A 21656-nucleotide genomic window follows, 5' to 3' on the forward strand; every position below is an offset into this window, starting at 1 on the left:
ATTGTATAAGGCACGGTCTTCACTTAGCCATCATTTAAAGGAGTGCAAGACAGATTAAAATGTACTTCACTCCAAGGGCATAGACTTTCTTAGGAGATGGTTCTCAAAGGATACAAAGTATTTCTCCTTGTGTTTTCTTTTGTGCAGATGTATTTTTAAAGAGACATGTGGAGGCTGGGGACAGGTTCCTTTTCTTTTCTACTGTGTATCACAATGTGATGAAATAAAACAAGAGAGAAGTCCCTGTCCATCCCTGACCTGGGCACCTTGGAAGGGCACCTAGTCTGTCTGTCCCTGAGCAAGGCGCCTTTCTAGATACTATACACCCAAAGTAGTTTGCCACTCTCTTCTTGATGATCTCCATATAATAGAGAAAAATCTAAAACATGGTCAGGGAAAGCGAACCAGTGGTGAAAGACCTTTCCATTCCAGTAGAATGCAAGTTCCTTAACAGGCAGAAGACACTTTTCATTTTTGTGTCTCTAGCTTAGTGTAAGTGTTTAATAAAGGCTAGTGGATGGATTTAATTTTGTGATATAGTTCCACAGTCATCTGTTGTGTACCACCTATGTACAAAACTCTATGCTAGAAACTAGAGACAAGAGGCCTGGGGATGGAGGGGGAGCAGGGAACAAAAAAGAATGAAACAGCGTTTGGCTTTGGTGCATGAACGGGGAGGGGATAAGAAAGCGAAGGGGAAATCGGGCATATATTTTATCTAAGTCTCTCTTTTGCTCACCAACCATACACCACACTTGATCTTGCTTCTTCCTTACGTATGTATGTAGAGTGCTTGCATTTATTCAGTTCTGAGTTCTTTGGGGTCAGAAACTGGGTTGTTTTCATCTTTGTATTATTTGCTATCTAGCACAGGGCCTGGAACATGTTCTAGCAAAGACCTCTGGGGTTAGATAAGGCCTATCCATCTCAGGGCTCATGTTCCTAATACAAAATGCTACAACTCAGAGCTCCATCAAACTTCTCAGTCCTAGATTTATCAATAAAATTATCCTCAACTTGACTCTGACTGGCCTTGAATTAGTTTAGAAGGACCAAGAATTACGAGACAAATCTGAACCAGCACTTGGGGTTCCCTAGTAAATCCAGGAGGAACATCTCATATTCTTGACCTCAACCCTTTCTCCTTGGCAGAGGCTGGGGATGGCTCTCTGGGTGTCTAGATTTTGAAAGTTCTTTCCTTTCCCAGATGGAAAATTTATGTCAAATCTCCTAGCCACTCACTTTCTTTTCTCTTTTCTTGGATGTCAATCCACATTTTGAGCAGTAAGGCAACTCTTCTACTGCATGAAGGGAAATCAGAAAGTCTATGAACTTCTTCTAAATATATTTTGATAACTATATTTCAGTATAATTGGTTTCCTTTGTTATTGTATCTGTTTTGTAAATTTCAAAACCTTATTTTCAGATCGGCTCTATAGGCTTCACCAGACTGCTACCACACACAGACAAAGGTTCAAAATTCTTGCTTGAGACTGTTCTTAAGGCAGGAAGCCAGATAGTTAGTCAAAAAACATTTTGTAAGGGCTTAACTCCTTTGGCTCCTGTCCTCAAGGAGCTGATATTGACTGCATATTTCAGAACCTCTAAAATAAAATGGGGAGCTTCAGACCCTTCTGATTTAGGTGAAACTTAAAACTAAAAACAATGCAATAGATTCAGTTCTACCTCCACCAAAAAAAATCTGTTTTCCCTCCATTTTTTCTTCTTTGACAATTTTCTAGTTTGGGGTAGGTTTTCCCTACAAATAAAAAAAACTGGGGCACTTTGTTTTCATTCTAAGTAGAAAATTGTTCAGTTTTTTCATCTGTAAGATGGTGACACTAATATCTTTAGTTTCTGCCTCCCAGGATTTCTGGGAACCTCATATGAGAGCATAAAGAAGCTATTTGTAAACCTTCAAACACTAGTATAAATGTCCACTCTTCTTATAATGATTACGAAATGGTTGCTATTGTTTCTAAAGTTGATCTTCTGCAAGGTGCCTCCAAGATTAAAAAAAAAAGTACTGGTTTAAATCCTTCTATGGCCTAGGGGCTCTCTTAAGAGGGGTAAGAGTTTTGACCACACAAATACTCCTCTTTCTGAAACTGACTCTTTTTGATATTTGCTAGAGATATTTTCACAATTTGTCCATCCTTTTCCTTCCAACTTACCAATCTGAATAACTCGTGGTCTTTATAGGATGCTACCTGTTCTTGTAACTCTCTTATTAAATCATTTTTGTCCTTAAGCTTTTTTCTGAAAAGGTTTACATTCGCCGTGGACAATTTTGCAATTTCTTCATCCACTTCAAAGAATTGCTGTTGGAAAAAAGCAAACAAACATTCAGATTCAGAAATAAAAATCCAACAAAATGAAGTAAAAATATGGTCTTTTACCTCTGTGGTCTTTTTCTAAATGACCCATCCCAAGTACAAGTTTCTATAACTTGTACCGCCAAAGATTAGATGTTAAGTCTTCCAAAACGAGCAGTGTTCAGCACGGTACTTTCTATGCTAAAAGACAGTAAAAAATTATACAATAAAACATTTATAGAATGATATATGTAGAATAGTTTGCCTTTTTGTTTATATGGGTTATGAAAATATGATGGTTTTTTTTTAAGCTACCTATTCATTATATTGGAGTGTTTCTTGTCTCATTTTCTCCACTGAGGGGTTGGCAGTATTTGAGGCTATAAAAAGACACCTCCGAACTTCAACAGTTTAAATATTTCTCCTTCAGTTTGTAATGGTGATATGAGATCTAGGGGTCTGGGAAGAAAAAATATATTCCACTTACTTGGCATCAGCTGCTCAGGTGCTCATAATGATTTGCAGCACACATATATTAAGTGCTGAAAAATAACACAAATCCAGTAGCTTTCAGTAAATGAAAACTGAACATCAACATTGCCTTGTAAAATAACAGCATTTGCTATTGAAGTTTAAGGTTTTCATTCTAGACAGAAAAATTTTCATTTAAACATTATAAAGTTTAAGGTATGAATTGGATCATATCATTGTTTCCCAGACCACAAAATGTCTAAATTTTCTTCCATATGTAGTTTCATCATCCTCAGTTTCAGGTAAGCACCTCAGCAGCTTAGAGGGGGAAAAACTAGTGAGTTAGAGGGGCAGGATAGAGAGAAGAGACAGGTTTTAAAAGTTTATACAATATAGGACAAAACAATATTTATTAAGTACCTTTGGTAAGCAATGTACCATAATACCTGTTGGGAAAGATATAAAATTTAGATTAGATAATACCTACCCTCATGAAGTTTGCAAACTGTAGATGGCTCAAGAGCTCTACCAAACCAGCACTTGTCAACTGAAAGCTTCAGACCAGCCAATCTAGTGCTTTAATTAGTCTCTTTTGATGGAAGGAAGGAAAGAAGGAAGGAAGGAAGGAAGGAAGGAAGGAAGGAAGGAAGGAAGGAAGGAAGGAAGGAAGGAAGGAAGAAAAAGGGAGAAAGAGGGGTTAGGGAGGGAGACAGGGAGAGAAAGAACCATTCACGAAGCACTGCTGATACAAGTACGGTCCCTGATCTCCAGAAGCTAACAATCTAATGGAAAAAAATAACATATAGGGACATGCAATCCAGCAAGGAGTGTTTTGACCTGAGAAGTCATAAAGATGGTTAAGAGGAGACACTGGACAATTGCATGACATTCCCTTTCTAGGAATGGTAATGTTGCTTTGATCTCTTTTCCTGGAAGGACAGCTCCAGGCACATGGGCATATGCATATATTATCACAGCCAGAGGATGGCTGGAATGCTGGCTGGTGGGTCGCTGGTGGGTCAGGGGCTAGCTAGATTGGTGAACTCTTATCAATCAGAAGAGTGCCAACCCAGGACAAGCGCTGTTTCTAAGTCATGCCAGAGACAATGAGGTTGTCCATACATACCAACAGTTTTTAGATATTTAGGCCTTCTGTTTATCCCACTTTCTCTAAGTAACCAACCTCACAAGGCATAGCAGTCCCAGGATGTATAGGAAGGAATATCTGGAGAAGACTGCAAACTATACATCTGTGTATGTTGCTGGGAATGGATCGTGGAGAATTTTGGAAAGAAAATAAGGGAGTGTCTAGTGTAATGCCTGGCATACAGGAAGTATTTAATAAATGTGCTGCCTTGACTGCTTAGAAGACCTCCAAGATTCCTTTTCTAGCTATATTCTTCTGTGACTGATTTTTATTCTTTTCTCATTCTTTCATTATAATATTGTAGCTACGTATATAAAAACCCAAATGTAAGACAGTGAAATCTGATGATTTGGATGCTTCCATAGGTCCACCATTTCCCTAACGTGTACTCCTGTGTGGAATAGAGCCCACCCATCTTTTCTTAACCTGTGCATTTCTGCTTTTTTTCCATGCCCTCCCATAAACCTGGCACGGATGATGTCACACCCTCATACACTCTGTTCCAGCCCCAGGGACCTAAGTGACTGTTTGTCCAGGTGGTCGTTATCTCTATCTCTCAGAACTCTTCTCTCCTCCAAAGCCTGCTTCAGGAATGCCCTCCCTCGCTGTTGGTCCTCCATTTCCCTTTCCATCCCTCTCACATGCCCCTTTATATTTACTTTGCATACGTTTGGCATGGACTAGACCATAAACGACTTGAGGGTAAAAATTGGCTTATTCTTTGCACAAGTTCTTGTAACAAGTAGGCCCCTGATAAATGCTTGACTTGCCCGATACCCTGGAGACCTTCCTCTTGCCTCCCTTGGGCTGTCCCTTTCATTAACCCTCTATCTCAACACATGACAGTCTCCATTGCATTTTCCAATCCTCAATTCTTTGAGAATCACAGTACTGAGGGGACCCTGGGGCGTGGCAGATGGACTGCTGAACCTGGAGTCAGGAAGAACCCTGTTCAAAATCCAGTGCTAACCCTCAGCAGGGGTGTGACCAACTCACTTCACTTCTCTCTGCCTCAGTTTCCTCCTCTGTAAAATGGGCATTATAATACAAGTAGTACTTTCTTTGGAGAACCCCTGTGTGACTCAAATGAGACACAAAGTATGTAAAGTGCTTTGCAAACCAAAAGCAGTTATATATGTTAATCATTGCTTTTATGAGATTATAGATGTAAACCTGATAGGAACCTTAGAAGCCTAGTTTAATACTCTCATTTTATAGATGAGGAAAGGGAAGCCCAGAGAGGTCACACAGGTATTGCTGGGGTTGGAAGCTCAATTCCATGTGGACAGTCTTGGGCGGGTAAAGGTGGGAACTTCTAAATCTTAGAGTTCTCACGAGACCCCCCAGGAAACGACTGGGAATCGAGGTGAACTGAGCTATCTCATGTATTTCCGCCTCTTCCCGTGAGAAACGTGATGGGAGAGAGCTCTCCCTGCCCTCGAGATTGTCCCAGATCTGGGCACACCTAACAGGCACGGTATTCAGATGCAAACTATGCGACTGGAGAACTTAAGTAGGATCAGGAAAGCCTGAAAGCTCTCTTGGGCGGAGGGGTGCGGAGAGGACAGGACACAAGGCTCCGCTTTTCCTCTTTCTTCTCTCCCCTCCCCCTCTCTCCCCACTTATACTTCTACTTCCAATCTCTTATTGTAAGATCTTTGCCTCCTTGGGAGATTCTTCGCTCCCTCCTAAGGAAGAATTCCCCTGCACTTGTAACTAGACCCTGAAATAAAGCTCAACCCTTGTTCGACTCTGGAACGTCCTTTCTCTCATACGAGCATCTGGTTTGGCCAACCGAAGACCTCCGATAGAGGTAAGGGAAGACTCGGGTAGCCCACAGGCCTCTAGGCCTGGCAAGGTATAAGATAGCAGAGCCAGAATGTGACTTATCTTCCTCTTCCTCCCCCTCCTCCTCCTTCAGTCTAGCACTGTCTACTGCCCCACATGCATTTATTTTTCTAACATCCAGGGTGATATCCTGTAGCTTGCTTACCCCCACCAGGAGTGCCCTCTGTGTTTTTTGGTTCCAGTCTGATTTTTTTAGAGATTGTGATGGCCTTATAACATCATCAGGATGACACTGATGCTTAAAAGGTGGCCAGGCAGGTGAACTTTTAAGAAGCCCTACCTGATACCTGTTAAAGAGGATCTACAGATTCAAGATGGTATATACAATCCTCCTCTGCTCTTCTTTGCATAAGGGAATATTCTCACTTGTTGGTATTTGTCAAGTTCATAATGATAAGAAAAAAGATATTTTTAAAAAGATGGGTAGCTAAGGATATTGAGAGTGTTTTGGAATTTCCCAGAGGAAAGTCCCTCTCCGACTCAAATTTCATTTTATTTGCTACTTTGCCAGTTATTAAACTGGAAAAATCAGATCCATATATTAATCCCAAAGAATACTCTTATTGTACATATTGAATCTCAGTAAACTGGGAAGGATAACCTTAGATTAAAATAATATTAACTAGCTAGTCAGGCAGAAAATTTTAACACCTTCACTATCCTAGCCTTGCCATGAGGTGGTAGTGGCTGATGTTGCTTTAAAGCAGTATCTGAATATGCTAATGACACTTTAGAAAAGCCATACATTGCATGATCAAACAACCTGGAGGGGTGGGGGGAAGGGAGAGGCTCAGGAAGGCACCTGCCCTTAAACAATCTCAGGCTTCCTGGTTCCCAGAATAAAGGAACTGGGAGTTCTAAGATTTAAGAGAGAGGATCTTCCCCTTACCTTATAGCCCAAATATTCCAAGGAATATAATATGATCCTTCAGTATAATGAAACCATCAACTTTTGTTTTAAAACAATTTTGAAAACAAGTGGAGTTAAATCCAGATTAAGAAATAGTCATGGAAAACTCATTTGAGTCCAGAATATCAGGAAAAATAGTAACTAGAAATTGGCCAAAAAAGAAAAATTCCGAAGTTGGTAGTGCAAAATGTGTTCTCCTGGATGCTGCTTTGATGACAGGGTTTCCATGATACAAAACTCCAATTTCTATACTGTAACACATAATTGACTATATCATTCCTGCCAAATAACAAGTATGCCTAAGTTAGCAGCAAGAGGTTTATTAAAACTGGAAGGGATCTCACAGGTCAACTACTCTATCCCCCTTGTTTTATAGACAAGGAAACTGACGCCCAGAGAGGGGAAGAGACGTTGTCCATGGCCAGGGAAAAGGTCACTAGCTGAGCCCTACCTCCAAAATGCCTCTTGGAGTTTTATTATAACTTCAAAACAATTTACACCCATGTTCTGTGCCCCAGTGACTGGGGCTGGAAGATGGAAGGTGAAAGGAATTTTCTGCCCCCAACCTAAATATAACGAAACCCTGGGTAAGTTCCTTTGTCTTCAGAAGAGAGGATATGAAGGTGCTTGGGGCTGGGGGGGAGGGGGTGTGGCACGGGGGAAGACACTTTCTTGTGTTAACTGGATGTATTAGTGGTTTTGATTGACAAGAGTTGAAAAAGTGACAATTAGATTTCACCTGGCTAATCTAATAAAACAGTCATAACCCTCTTCTTGAGAAGGAAGAAACCCTAGCTGGACAGCTCACTGGAGAAAGTTAGAGACATAAGTGTTGGACAGGTATGTTAAACACCCAGAAGGAGGACTTCTGTACATTGAATGGACCTTTATCAAAGATTTATAGGAAACAGACAAATGCTATGTAGCATGAAAGGGCATGGATAGATTACTGTCTGCATTATTGGAGTGAGTACCCATATTTGAGATCGTAGATCCATTAAAATACTGAAGTATGCTGGTCTTCAGTTTTAAGGTCCTAGAGTATAGAGTATAAGGGTCAAGTCTATATGATCCTGCCTTCCCCAAGCCCTCTGGATCAGATAATGAAAGGTGAATGATTTTGAATTTCCATCAGAGTTTGTAGCAATGTCTCTGAACAGTAGTAGTTGAGGCAGGGTCTGCACTGGGAGTTCAGAGACACATTGAAGACAAACCATTCTACTGAAAGAAGTAGCTTAGGACCCCTCAAGGGTACTAACTCTCCAACCTCAGAGCTCAGCAGAGAGTTACACCTAAGGAGACCCATGGACTCCATGGAGGGAGGGAAGGATTTCCAATAACAAAGAACTGTGAATTACTCTTTTATGATGCACTCTTCTCTCTGGGCTCTGTATATTCTCTGGGAGTATGTCCCAGACTTCAGGGGGGTGTTTCTGTAATCTCTGTCCTTGCTAGGCCTGCTTAATAAGGAAACCCTGGGTAACTTCCTTTGTATTCAGAAGAGAGGATATGAAGGTGCTTGGGGGAGGGGGGGAAGAAGTTTCTTGTGGACTTGATTGACAAGAGTAAAAAAAGTGACAATTTTTTTTAAAGGTAATGAAGTCTGGCTAAATGATCATCAATGCGGGGACATACTTGATGAGGGCTCATGAGTAAAAAAAAAAAAAAGCCCTTAACTCCTAAGGGTTGAAACAATTGTCATTCTCTAGAGACCCAACCTACCAGCACAAGTGGAAGTTGGTGAGCGGCTCCGGAAGGGGTGCCATCCTTATATGAATCATTTGAAATCAATGATACAATGATAAAATAGCCCTGGAGCAGTTCCCTTACTTATACGGAACATTTCAGATTGATAATATACAGTAGTATGATACCTCAGTATCAAAATGCCAATTCATAAGAACTGGAATGAGATGGGAAAAGGTTTTAGCGATTGATAATCATTTGACATAAATTGAACTAATCAATCAGACTGCTTTGCTTTGCTTTACTCTAAAAATGCCCTTTTCTGTGTCAGCAATTTCAAAGACCTGTTTATGATAGGATGCCTGCAACCAGAGTGGTGGGATTTTTCCTCATCTTGTGTGTAACAGAGACATATGTTATATAGGGGAAATTCAGATATCCTGGAATCACAAATTCCAACTGACACTACTTTGTTAATTGTCTTGTCTCACTGAATTTACAACTTATACAACTAAGAAAATTCCTTTCTCATAGTAAAGTGTATTTAAGCCTGGTCATTCTTCTATCAGGCAGTCAGAAGTTTTTCTGGCTCCATGATCATGTAATGGCTAGCTTTAAGGGAATAAACTGTATGTATTTAGCCTATTTGCCTTTTTTAACCAAACTTTTAGGTCGACAAGATCATCTAGTCCAACCCTTTCATTTTACAGGGGAGGAAGCAAAGGTTTAGCAAGGTTAAGCCCATTGCCACCTAGATAATAAGACTTAAATCCCAATTCTTTCCCCATATCAATTCAACTAAATTCAGCTGCAGAAGTATTTATCAATTTAGCACCTATTATATGTAAGATGAAATATTGACATGCTGATAATCACTAATCACCTTAGAGTTACTGTGTCACAATATGTAAGTGTAGAGAAGGCTATAGACTCAGAGATGGAACAGTATAGGAAAAAGATAAAGCTTTCTGCGTCTGAAAGTAAGAAGGATCCACACATCAACTGCTGACAAAAATAAAGACCCAAACCTCTTAGAAGTAACTCACTCAAAAAAAAAAAAAATAACCATTTTACAAAATGCTTTAGAAACAGCTTCCTATTTGAGACTGAGGTGATTGACTACCCTATGTTAAAGAAAACAGGCAAGCTAACATATAACCAATCAATCTGTCATGTTGGGGGACTGTGCTGTAAAAGCAGGTTGAAATGACAAAAGAAAATGTGAGAGTGAGCCCAAATAGGAAGACGATGGTCCTCATAAAACAAAAGGAAGCAGAGAATAAGAATCTACCCAAGTACTATCCAAGGGAGAAGATCTTGTCTGTAACAAGGAGTAGTGCAGGACTGTCATGCCTTGGTATAGTGATAAAGATGGGGTCTGGGATCTCACTGGTAAAGGGAGTGACTGGATGAGGAAACTCCCCTCTGTCCATGCAAGTCAGCATCCTCTCTGGAACTCTGGGTCTTAAAGAACTAATCAGATCACTGAGAGATCAGGTGACATGTCAAGGAGGACTCCTGGACATGGAAACATATATCAAGGATATCTCAGAGGCCAGTTCTCCATTCATAGTGCCGTGGTGCCTCTCTTATTCTGGCATGGCCTAGATGAAATATCTAGATGCATCTGGGTGAATATATCTGGGTGACTGAGGCAATAATGTCCTGGACTTAAGATCTGAGTTCAAATCTTGCCTCATATGCTTACTTGCTGTGTTACCCTGGGCAAGTCACTCATTTCTCTCAGTCTGAGTTTCTTCATTTCAGAATGAGATAATAAATATGGATAATAGTGTCACCTAACTTCTAGGGTTGTTGTGAGGATCAGATGAGATAATATACATAATGTGATTTGCAAACCTTAGAGTGTAAATGTTAGCTATTAAATATCAGTCAGGATCATTTAATTTCTTTAACCTAACCCTTGTGCCATGTTCAAAAAAGAAGCTTATGATTAGGGCCAGTCAGGTGGTGCAAGGGATAGAATTCTGGGTTTAAAGTCCAGAAAGACTGAGTTCAAATCCATCTTTGGTCACTTACTAGCTAGGTGACCCTGGCCAAGTCACTTAACCTCTGTTTGCCTTGGTTTTCTCATCTGTCAAATGGGAATAATAATAGCACCTACCTCTCAGGGTTGCTTTGAGGATTAAATAAGATAACAATTGCTAAAATGCTTTGCACAGTGGCCAGCACATGGTAAGTGCTATCTAAATGCTAACTATTATTATAATTATGATTACTGATTCAGTTTTCCATGAATCTTTACACAAGAAAAAGGGCAATTTGGATGGTAGACATGCATTTACTGGCACATGTATCTGCCACTATAAATCAATAAATTGATTAAATTAACTATCCTAGGGTCTGATTGCTGCTGGGTTAATTTTAAGATGGCAAGATTTGGAAGTACAAGACCAGGTCCTGGAATTCAGGTAATCTGACTGAACTGGAGTCCCACTGGAAACATTTCATTACTAGAAAACCTACCGAATATGCTCCTCTGATAGAAGCGATGGCATCACATAGCTGTTTATAGAAGCTTTTTCTCATTGTGTCTTCATTCTGCAATTCAGATGCAAATGAAATTATTAGCACATCCTAACCACACCTACTAGGATAATTTCCATAATATACAACTGTTATTCACATTATTCCCATAAACTGGAAACTTCTAATTGAAATCACTTTTTTCATCTATTTCTACTATATCTAATTCTATTTCTAATCTATTTAATATATAATCCAAGAAGATAGGGATTATATGGGTAAAATAAAAGTCCACAGCTAATTCTAAAATTTCATTCTAGGCAATAGTTTAAACAGTCTTCCCTAAACCTCTTCATAGAGCTGCTGAAAATGTAACAAAGATCCAACTGAATTTCATAGCATCTCCTTGCCCCTGTCCTTTGTGGTAGAGGCACCATACACAGTATAATGTTTAGCAAGAGGAATAGGGGGAAGACAGAGGGAACAGGGGGAGACTCATAAACTGGATAAGCAGCTCCTGAATTACCAAAAGTTAGATTATATCTGTTTATCATAATTATAACTTCATTAAAAATAAAATGATCAAGAATCTTATTCCGATTCAAGATGGTAGCTAATGTCAAATTCTGGTTCTAGATAGGATGCTCTCATGAAGCCAAAGTCTTGGAAAGTTCCTCAAAAAAGATAGTCATCACTGCTCTCTCTAGCTCTAGCCCACTTATGTGAGGGCACCATATGCAAATCAATCTGTTACCCTTATTGGATTCATTCATAATAGCACCAAATAAACAAATAACCAACAAGATCAACTCATCTAATCAGAATAGGGATGATCAGAATTGCACCTTTTCATGAAGAGCTACTATTTCTTGAATAATCATTTGTAGTTTTTTATAGAGTTTCGTACATTCTTCTTTCAGGCGGTCCTCAAACTGCATCTCAAGGTATGTTTTGAGATATTTAAAATCTCGTTGAAGGAGACCAGTAAGCTAAAGGAAATCAACATATATATTATTAGGTACAGATAGGAACACCTCTAGAAAAGACTTTAAAGTAGATCGACTAGGTATTTGCCACACAGTTCCCTCATCCCAGGTTCCTAGGCTGAGAAACCCATTGCAATAATAACAATAGTAAAATAGCATTTACGTAGTTCTTTAAGGTTCCCAAAGCACTTACAAATATTATTCTTTTCTCACAATAAGCATGGATGCTTTCATCATGCCAATTTTATAGGTGAAGATACTGAGACAGACAGAGGTTAAGTGACCTCCCCTGCCCTAAGAGATGTGCCTCTCCCTCCTTGTCTCTTACGATGATGTAATTATTGAATCATAAGATTACAGATTTGACCTGGAAGGAACCTTGAAGGTCATCTAGCTCAATTCGTTCATTTTACAGAGAAGGAAACTGAGACCCAGAAAGGTTAAGTGACTTATTCCAGGTTACAAAGGCAAATAAATGCCAATAGGATATGAACCCAGGACATAACTGCATAGCACTTCACATTAATAGGGTGTTTGACTATTCCATAGTGCTTTACGTATTTTGATCTCATTTAACAATCAACAGCCCAATTACTGAGTGAAAATGAAGCACTGAAAATATTACAACACTTCCCTCTACCATTTTACAGAGGATAAGGAAACCCACGTTCAGAGAGACAAGGCAGGTTATACACCTAGGAAATGGTTAGCCTGAGCTCAGAACCAAATCTAATCCCATCTATCAAGCTTTTCCTGCTCCCTTTATGGCTTCTCCTTTTACTTTCTTAGCATTCCATGCTCCCATGCCAACCCCACTCCCTCCCATCTTCTTCATTAAAATTTAACTATTCTTTATCCCATTCTCTTCAGGGTCAAGCAGGCTGTATTCCAAGGACACAATTAATTCATTTGATAAACTAATATCTACCAATGTAAAAAGGCTAAAGTGATTCCAACTACTCCCCCCCACACACACTGCCTTGCTTATTTAAAATATCATTTGAACAATAACCTTTTAATTTTGCTCTTCCCTTTCTTGTCTATCTCAAAGGAATGGTTTTTCTAGTGTGAATTTCAGGCCACAAACGCAGGGAAGACAGTCATGGGGGTGGAAGGTGAGGGGGGGAGTGAGTGGAAAGATATTGAAAGTCAAGAGGGTTCCTGTTGGAGTAATAAAATCACAGTGTGTGGGTAGCCAACTATTCCATTTACTTGTAGGGCTTTTTCTGGGGACAAGATATACTTGAACTTTATTCAAGCACTCCTGGCCAATTTTTATATAGATAAAAAAGATACGAGTATCCTGTATAGGCATCGGACATGTGTGTGTGTATGTGGGGTGGGGGGAGGGAGAGAGAGGGAGGATTCAGGTTTGATTACATTTCATATGAGACAAAAAGTACATATAAAATAATAATCAATACAAAATATAAAGAGAAAAAATAGAAATAAATCAAAAAGAGCTAAATATAAGATAGTTGCAGAGGGAGGGCAAGTCAGTTAAATTCCCTGGAATTGTGCCCAAAGAGTTATAAAACTGTGCATAGCCATTGACCCAGCAATACCACCATTAGGATTGTTTCCCAAGGTGATCAGGGAAAACCCTATGGAATACAGGTTCAGTCTTTGTCTTCGTACATACAATTGAGTAAATTTCCACAGAGGTATAACAAATTCCAGGGAGAAAAACAAGACTGACACTTCATTGCACATGTTAACATACATTAATATTAATGGAAGTTAAGTATATTCACTGATGAAATAACCATCACTGAGGTTTAATTAATGCTGCCAAGTGCTGCTGAATGTCATTAAAAGGAAAAAATAAAACAATGTATTTCAAGAAACACTAACAAAGTCAATGAAGAATACACAAAATAAGATAATAAGGATCAGAAAGTATTGAAATAACTTAAAAGAAAGTCAAGATATTACCTTGGCTAGTTTATGTGTTGTATTACTTAGCTCTCTTATTTCCAAAACTTCAGTGACATCTGTTTGAGTGGCACGATCTGTTTTGAAATAGCCTACTTCTAAATCCTCTGAAAGGGACAGCCTGGAGGAAAGACAAACAAGATGTCAATATGGCTACCACTGCTTTATATAAAATGTAGACTACCGAAAAGTGGTGTGTACCTTTTCTTGTAAGCCAAATCAGATTTTAAATGTACCAGGAATGGAAATGTTCTCCAACACAAGAGTCCTATACCAATGTCTCATCATTGCATGAATGTTACTGATCCGGTGTTCTCCCAAGCTGGAGAAAGATTGTGTCTGCTGCCAAAGGGCCATAGTAGGCAAATAGGAATAGGCTTAAATAGGTTCAAGTCAACTCAATAAACCTTCATTTAGTGCTATCTACACACCAGGCACTATGCCAAGCACTCAGGATGCAAAAAGAGGCAAAAAAAATAATCCTTACCCTCATGGAGCTTATGATCTAACGGGGAAGACAACATGCAAGCTAATATATGCAAGGCAAACTATATAGGGGATAAATAGGAAATGACAAAGAAAAGGGACTTAAAGGGAGCCAGGCAAGCCCATAGCTGGGGTGGAGAAGGCAGAACATTCCAGGAATGAGAGATAGTGAGAAAGAACACAGGGAGCTGAGAGATGCTGTATTTAACAGCCAGGAGGGCAGTGTCATTGGATCAAAGAGAATGAGCGGGGAGTAGGGTGTAAGGAGACTAGAAAGGCAGGAGAGGGCTAGGTTATGAAGGGCTTTGAATGGCAAACAGAACATTTCATATTTGTTCTTGAAGGCAATAATAAGCCACTGGAGTTTACTGAGTAGGGAGGTGATAAACTGTTTGGCTACAGCAATTCAGGAAACAAATAGAAAATGGTCCTTGGTTCATCTCATATCTATCAGACTGGCTAAAATGATGGAAGGGGAAAATGACAAATGTTGGAGGGGATGTGGAAAAAACTGGGGCACTAATACACTGTTGGTGAAACTGTGAACTGATCCAACCATTTGGGAGAGTAATCTGGAATTATGCCCAAAGGGTTATAAAAATGTGCATAGCCTTTGACCCAGAAATACCACTAATAGGTCTGTTTCCCAAGGTGATCAGGGAAAAACCTATAGAATATAAAATGCATATGTTCTAAAATATTTATAGTAGCTCTCTTTGTGGTGGAAAAGAATTGGAAATTGAGGGGATGGCCCATTGATTAGGAAATGGCTGAATAAATTGAGGTATATAATTTTGATGGAATACTACTGTGCTGTAAGAAATAGTAAGCAGATCAATTTTAAGAAAACATGGAAAGACTTGCATGAAATAATGATCAGTGAAGCGAGCAGGATCAAGAGAATGTTATATACAGTAACGGCAATATTGTTTGAAGAATAACTGTGAATGACTAATGCAGTTTGAGTAATATGAATATTCAAATCTAACTACAAAGGACTTATGAAGAAAGATGCTATCCACCTCCAGAGAAAGAACTGATATGTGGAAGTATGTATTGTGTGGTTTCACAGATTTATCTGTGTTAAATGTTGGCCTTCACTAACGCAGGGTTGGAAGGGAAGGAGGGAGACAGATTGGAACTCAAAATGTAACAAAAAAATGAAATGAATATATTTTTTACATGATCCTTGATGCTGTGTGGGTTTTTTTTTCTGCTTTCACAGTGATGGTTGCAGAGTGGGAGAAGAGTGAGCGGTACATCCTCATATAGTTTTAGACTGACTATAAATATTAATTTAGCTGTTCTGAAAGGAGAGCTCTTCATCATCAGGAAGAGTGGGACCACCCCCATACTGACATTTTTTGCTATAAATGAGACCCCAAAAATGTAAAGATCCTGTAGTCACAGGGATGGATAGCTGACACAAAGATAAAATAAATGAATTAGCAAACACAAGAAACTTAGAAAATATGTTTGTAGAAGACATGGGAAAAGTAGTTGGGAAGCAAGAAGGTGAGAAAGAATCAGAATCAGGAAGAAATTGTGGTAGCAAACTAATCAATCTAAAGTGCCCCAAAGGCATTTATAAATGAAAATAGGTGGACAACAATTATGTGTGAAATGGATAAGACCTATCAATTTCTATAGTAATCTCTTCTTATTCTCAAGGACTCCAGGCCTGGCATTCTATCCATTGCACCACTTAGCTGACAGTTGGATCAGCTGATGATTTGGGGGCAAGAATCACAAGGGATGGGAACATGTTCCATTATCCACATGGAAAGGGAGAATCCATATTGACAAGATCAGGAATCCATGTTTATTAAGGGGCTTATTAAAGGAGGCCTAAAGTTATCACATATCATAGGTTAGAGCCCATAAGATTTAGCGTTGGAACAGACGTAATAACATCATCGATTCCAACTTCCTCATCTCACAGTTGAGAATACTGATTACCAGTGAGCTTAAGTGAATTGCCTACACTCTCACAGTGATTTCATCGAAGGGGGCACACCCGAGACTTAGGACTCCAAATTCAGAGTTCCTTGTAGTGCAACAAAAACATCCCTAAATTTATTTGTTTTGTAAATTGGGAATCTCCATATTTTAAGTTTTTTGAAATGGTGCATGCGCATAGAATTTTTGGAAAATTTGGGAAAGTTTATAAAGTTACATGCATGTACAACTAAGACAGTCAAGCCAAGTCTAAAAAGCTTTCAGAACATAATAATAATAATAATAGCCAATACTTACCTAGTGCATACTATGTGCCAGAAACTATGCTAAGTGATTTATAAATATTATCTCATTTGAGTCTCACAACAACCCTGGAAAGTAAGTGCTATTATTATCCCCATTTAACAGATAAGGAAACTGAGGTAGACAATGGTTAAATGACTCGCCCAGGGTCACATGGCTAGCAAGTATCTAAGATGGGCTTTGAACTCTCAGTCTTTCTAATTCCCAGGCCCAGTACTCTGCACTGAAATGTCACCTTGCTGCCTCTTACAAACATTCAGAAGCCTATCTAAATATCTCACTAGCTTTAACCATGATTAAAAATATCATCGTGTCTGAAAGCAGAGATAGAAAAATGTCCACAGAGTAGTAACAGCAGTTTTCTTTTGGTAGTAACAGGAAACAGCAGTAATGAATAAATCTTAATTCAGATGAAATTTTCTGCTTTTCCAGAACATGATTTTTTAGAGCCCTAACCTAATTAATTTTGTATCCTGAGCTTAGAAACCTCTAAGCTCATGTGCATGGTTGAACCAAAATAACTTAAAGCATCATTAAAAGAAACTCCAGAGATCAATGATCAAAGAAAAAAATCACTTTCTATTTATTGTTAAAATGACTGATAGTTTGAGGCTACACTCTTCTCTCTGATGACCCCAACCATCCAGGGCAATAAGAGCTCTCTCTCTCTCTCTCTCTCTCTCTCTCTCTGTGTCTGTCTCTCTCTCTGCCTGTCTGTCTCTCTCTTTCTCTTCCCTTTCCCCCTCTCTTTGTCATCTCTTCCTTCAGAATAAAAACTTGCTTTAAAAGCAAAAACAAATGTCATTATTAATATCAGTTTTTTAAAAGGATATTGTGACATGGGAGTCAGAAAAAAAATAAGTGCCTTTCTAATGTTAGGAAAAATATGTTAAAAAAAATTTTTATGATACCAACTATCTATCCTTGCCTATTGTGTGCGTATGTGTACTGCTACAGAAAAACTAAAAAATACGAATGCTTGTTTTTTAGAGTGAATTTATTAGAAAATGTATAAATAAAAAAAGTTTAATTTCTTTGATGACTGATATGGGAAAAATTTTAATGTGAAACAACAGTTATTTTACTTCAATGCAAGCACCCCAAAACCCCTCAAAATTCAACCTGAAAAAAAACCCCATTACAATATATTAAAGTTGATAGTTGTTAGACCTCAGCCTTTCTAAAACTCTAATACCAACCAATCCTCACTGCAGACTAGCGTTTCCTTGGACTTTTGATCTGCAAGGACACTTTTCTCGTTCCAGAGTCTCTGGCCTTGCTCATGTTTGGGCATGAGAGGGAGAACTGCTGAAATCCTATTCTAATTTACCTCGTGGCTCCCTTGACTTTCCTGGGACTTAGAAAGAATACTAGGAAGATGGCAGGATAAGGCCAGAAACTACCTAACCTTTCCAATATTCCCCCACAATTTAAAATAATGGCAGAAAGAATTAAAAGTCTGGGTACAGCAGTGTAGCCTAAAATAATTTGGGAGAATGTTGGGAAAGACCAAAACCCCCCCTCCTTCCCCCAGCAAGGGGTAGTCTGACCTGATTGAAGTACAAATATCTCCAGGCAGATAAGGTAGAATCAAAAAACAAAATGACCTGGGGGTAGCTGTTTTAGGGGCAGCCTCAATCTCTGGAACTTTCCTTTTCATGATGGGCTGGGGGTGGGAGTCAGGAGGCTGCTTAGGGGAAGATGGCAGGGCCCTCCACTGGTGCTAGACATGGGCCCCATGTGCAGTCCCAGGCTGCTGCTGTGGGTGAGGAAGAGCGAGCACAGACTGGTGCGTGTGGTCAGGGCCCCACCTGGCAATGGGCACTCTCAGGAGAGCAGAGGCCCTGATTTTGGTTCCCTGGGCAGAGGAGTGAACTGAAGCTTGAAGCCATAGGAGAGACTGCACCAGCAAGGGATGGTATTGCTGGGGATCCTGATCAAGGCTCAGGGATTAAGAACAGTACCTGAGGTCAGGCCCCCAGTGAGAGCTCAGAAAACAACAGCACAAAAAACCTGAACCCCGAAATGTTATTGCACACACCTCTGGTCTACAGATTTAACTCTGACACAAAGTTACTAGTCAAGAAGTAAGACACTAAAAAAAAAAAATAGTGAGCAAAAGAGAAAGAACCTGACTATAGAGAACTACTATGATGACAGAGAAAATCTGGCTTCAAACTCAGAAGATAGTGAAGTTAAAACAGCTACTTCTACTTCAAAGAAAAATGTCAAATGGTCACAAGCCCAAAAGGAGTTCTTACAAGAGCCTAAGAAAGGACTTGAAAAATCAAATAAGAGAGGTTGAGGAAAAATTAGGAAAAAATAAAAGTAACAGAAGAAAATCAAGAAAATTATGAAAAGAAAGCTTACCAATTAGAAAAAGAGATTCAAAAATTTATGGAAGAAAATAACTCTTTAAAAATTAGAAATAGGCATGGGTAAAGTCATGATGTCATAAGATACTAAGAAATAATTAAACAAAATCAAAAGAATGAAAAAAATGAAAGAGAATGTGAAATATCTCATTAGAAAAATAAATGACCTGTAGAACAGATTGAGGAGAGATAATATGAGAATTGTTAGACTACCGGAAAGTTAAGGTCAAAATAAGGATTTGGACACTATACTTCAAGAAATTGTTAAGGAAAATCAAGCTGAAGTTTTAGAATGAGTGTAAAATAGAAATTTTTAAAATCCACCAATCATCACCAGAAAAAAGATTCACAGGAATATTATAGCCATGAAGCTCCCAGTTCAAGGAGAAAATACTGCACGAAACTAAAAAAAACCAAACAATTTACATATTGTTGAGCTACAGTAAGGATCACACAAGATTCAGCAGATTATACATTTAAAGATAGAAGGACATGGAATGTGATATTCTGAAGAGCAAAGAAGCTGGATTTGCAACCAAGAATAACTTATCCAGAAAAGCTCAGTGTCATCCTGCACGGAAAAAAATGAATATTTAATGAATTAAAGGATTTTCAGGTATTTGTGATGAAAAGAACAGAACTAAATAGAAAATTTGCCCTACAAGAATCAGGAGAAACATAAAGTAAACAGGAGAGACTAATGATAAGGGATTTAATGAGGTTAAACTGTTTACTTCTTAGGTGGGAAAACATCTGTAATTCTTAATAATGTTATTATTACTTGGATGGTTTGAAAGAGCATATATAGATAGAAGGCTTGGGGTCAAGTTGAGTATGGCAGAACGGTCCTAAAAAATAAAATTGGGCAGGAAGAGGTAAAGTGGAGCAAATATCTCAAACAAATGAGGCATGAATGGAAAAACTGCTACAGTGGAGGCAGGAGAAGGTAGAGGGCTGGTAGTGCTAGAATCATATTATCATCAGAACTGGGTTAGAGTGAATAATATAAACAATTAGAAAGGTATAAAAGTATTCTTAACTTTTATGGTGAGTAAATGGTGGAGTAAGGGGATAGGATAAGGGAGGGACTCTTAGAAGGGTGTACAGATCAAGAAATAGGAGGGTAAGGGGACAGGATAAGGGAGGCATTCTTACAAGAGGCATAGATCAGGGAGGCAGTGGTTAGAAGTAAATTAGAAATTTGAGGAGAGATGGGGTAAAAAGGGAGGGAGAAAAAATAAACAGGAAAAATAGAATGGAGGAAATACAACTAGTAATTATAATTTTGAATGTGAATGGGATGAACTTAACTATAAAATTGAAATGGATAGCAGAATGGATTTAAAACAGAATCCAACAGTATGTTGTTTACAAGAAACACATTTTAAAATGAGAGGTACACATAGAGTAAAAATAAAGTGCTGGATTAGAATTTATTATGGTTCAGCTGATGCAAGAACAGCAGGGGTAGCAATCATGATTTCAGACAGTCAAAACTAAAATAGATTTAAGTAAAAGACATAAACTGAAAAAAATACATTATGATAAAAGATACCATAGATAATGAAATAATGTCAGTATTAAATCTATATGCACCAAATGCTATGGCATCTATATTTTTGAAGGAAAAGCTAAATGAATTACAGTTGGAAACAGATAGCAAAACTATAATAGTAGGGGGCTTCAACCTCCCCCTCTTAGAACTAGATAAATCTAACAAAATTAAATAAATAAGAAAGAAGTCAAGGAGATTAACAGAATCTTTGATACGCTAGATATGATAGTTATTTGGAGAAAACTGAATGGGAATAGAAATGAATATGCCTTTATTCTCAGAGGTACATGGTACCTTTCCAAAAACTGACAATATATTTAGGCATAAAAACTTTATAATTAAATGTAGAAAAGCAGAAATATTAAATGCATCTTTTTCAAATCACAATACAGTGAAAACTACGTTTAATAAGGGGCCATGAGAACAGATTAAAAATTAATTGGAGACTAAATAAGAGAAACAACCAACAATTTCATTAAAAAGAATGGCAATAATGAGACAATATACCAAAATATATGGGATGCAGCAAAAGCAGCAATCAAGGGAAAATTTACATCTCTAAATGTTTATATCAACAAAATAAAGAACAATGAGTTGGGTATACAATTTAAAAAAAACTAGAAAAAGAATGATTAAAAATGTCCAATTAAACACCCAAAATGGAAATCTTAAAAATTGAAGGTGAGACCAATAAAACTGTATATAAAAAACCACTGAATTAATAAAACTAGGAGTTGGTTTTATTAAAAAAATAATAAAATAGATAAATCATTGGTTAATATGATTTTTTTAAAAAAAGAAGAAAATCAAATCACTAGTATCAAAAATGACAAAAAAAATATCACTAATGAAGATGAAATCAAAACAATTATAAGGAGTTACCATGGCCAATTGCGGACCAATAAATTTAACAGTCTAAGTGAAACGGAACAATACTTACAAAAATATAAACTGCCTAGATTAACAGAAGAAGAAATATCTAAATAAATCTATTTTAGAAAAAGAAATTGAACAGGCCATAAATGAACTTCCTAAGAAAAAAGGACCAGATGCATTTACAAGTAAATTCTACCAAACATTTAAAGATCAACTAATTCCAACATTAAGTCATTTGAATTAATAGGCAAAGGAATCCTATCAAACTCCTTTTATGAAACATATATGGTGCTGATATCTAAATCAGGAAGAGCAAA

General features: G+C 38.1%; 1 protein-coding gene across 4 annotated transcripts in view; it reads right to left on the reverse strand.

Annotated features, from left to right (window-relative positions):
- C3H10orf67 (chromosome 3 C10orf67 homolog) overlaps window positions 1–21656 on the reverse strand; it is a 104237-nt gene that overhangs the window by 75729 nt on the left and 6852 nt on the right. For all 4 annotated transcript variants that reach the window (XM_072651711.1, XM_072651709.1, XM_072651710.1 and 1 more), the window contains 4 exons: window positions 13786–13906; window positions 11710–11853; window positions 10865–10939; window positions 2175–2321 (listed from right to left, as the gene is read on the reverse strand). In XM_072651711.1, the coding sequence (XP_072507812.1) occupies window positions 2175–2321; window positions 10865–10939; window positions 11710–11853; window positions 13786–13906 (487 nt within the window). The remainder of the gene's footprint in view (window positions 1–2174; window positions 2322–10864; window positions 10940–11709; window positions 11854–13785; window positions 13907–21656) is intronic.

The sequence above is a fragment of the Notamacropus eugenii genome, chromosome 3 (assembly GCF_028372415.1).
Source record: "Notamacropus eugenii isolate mMacEug1 chromosome 3, mMacEug1.pri_v2, whole genome shotgun sequence".
Taxonomy (NCBI): Eukaryota; Metazoa; Chordata; class Mammalia; order Diprotodontia; family Macropodidae; genus Notamacropus; species Notamacropus eugenii.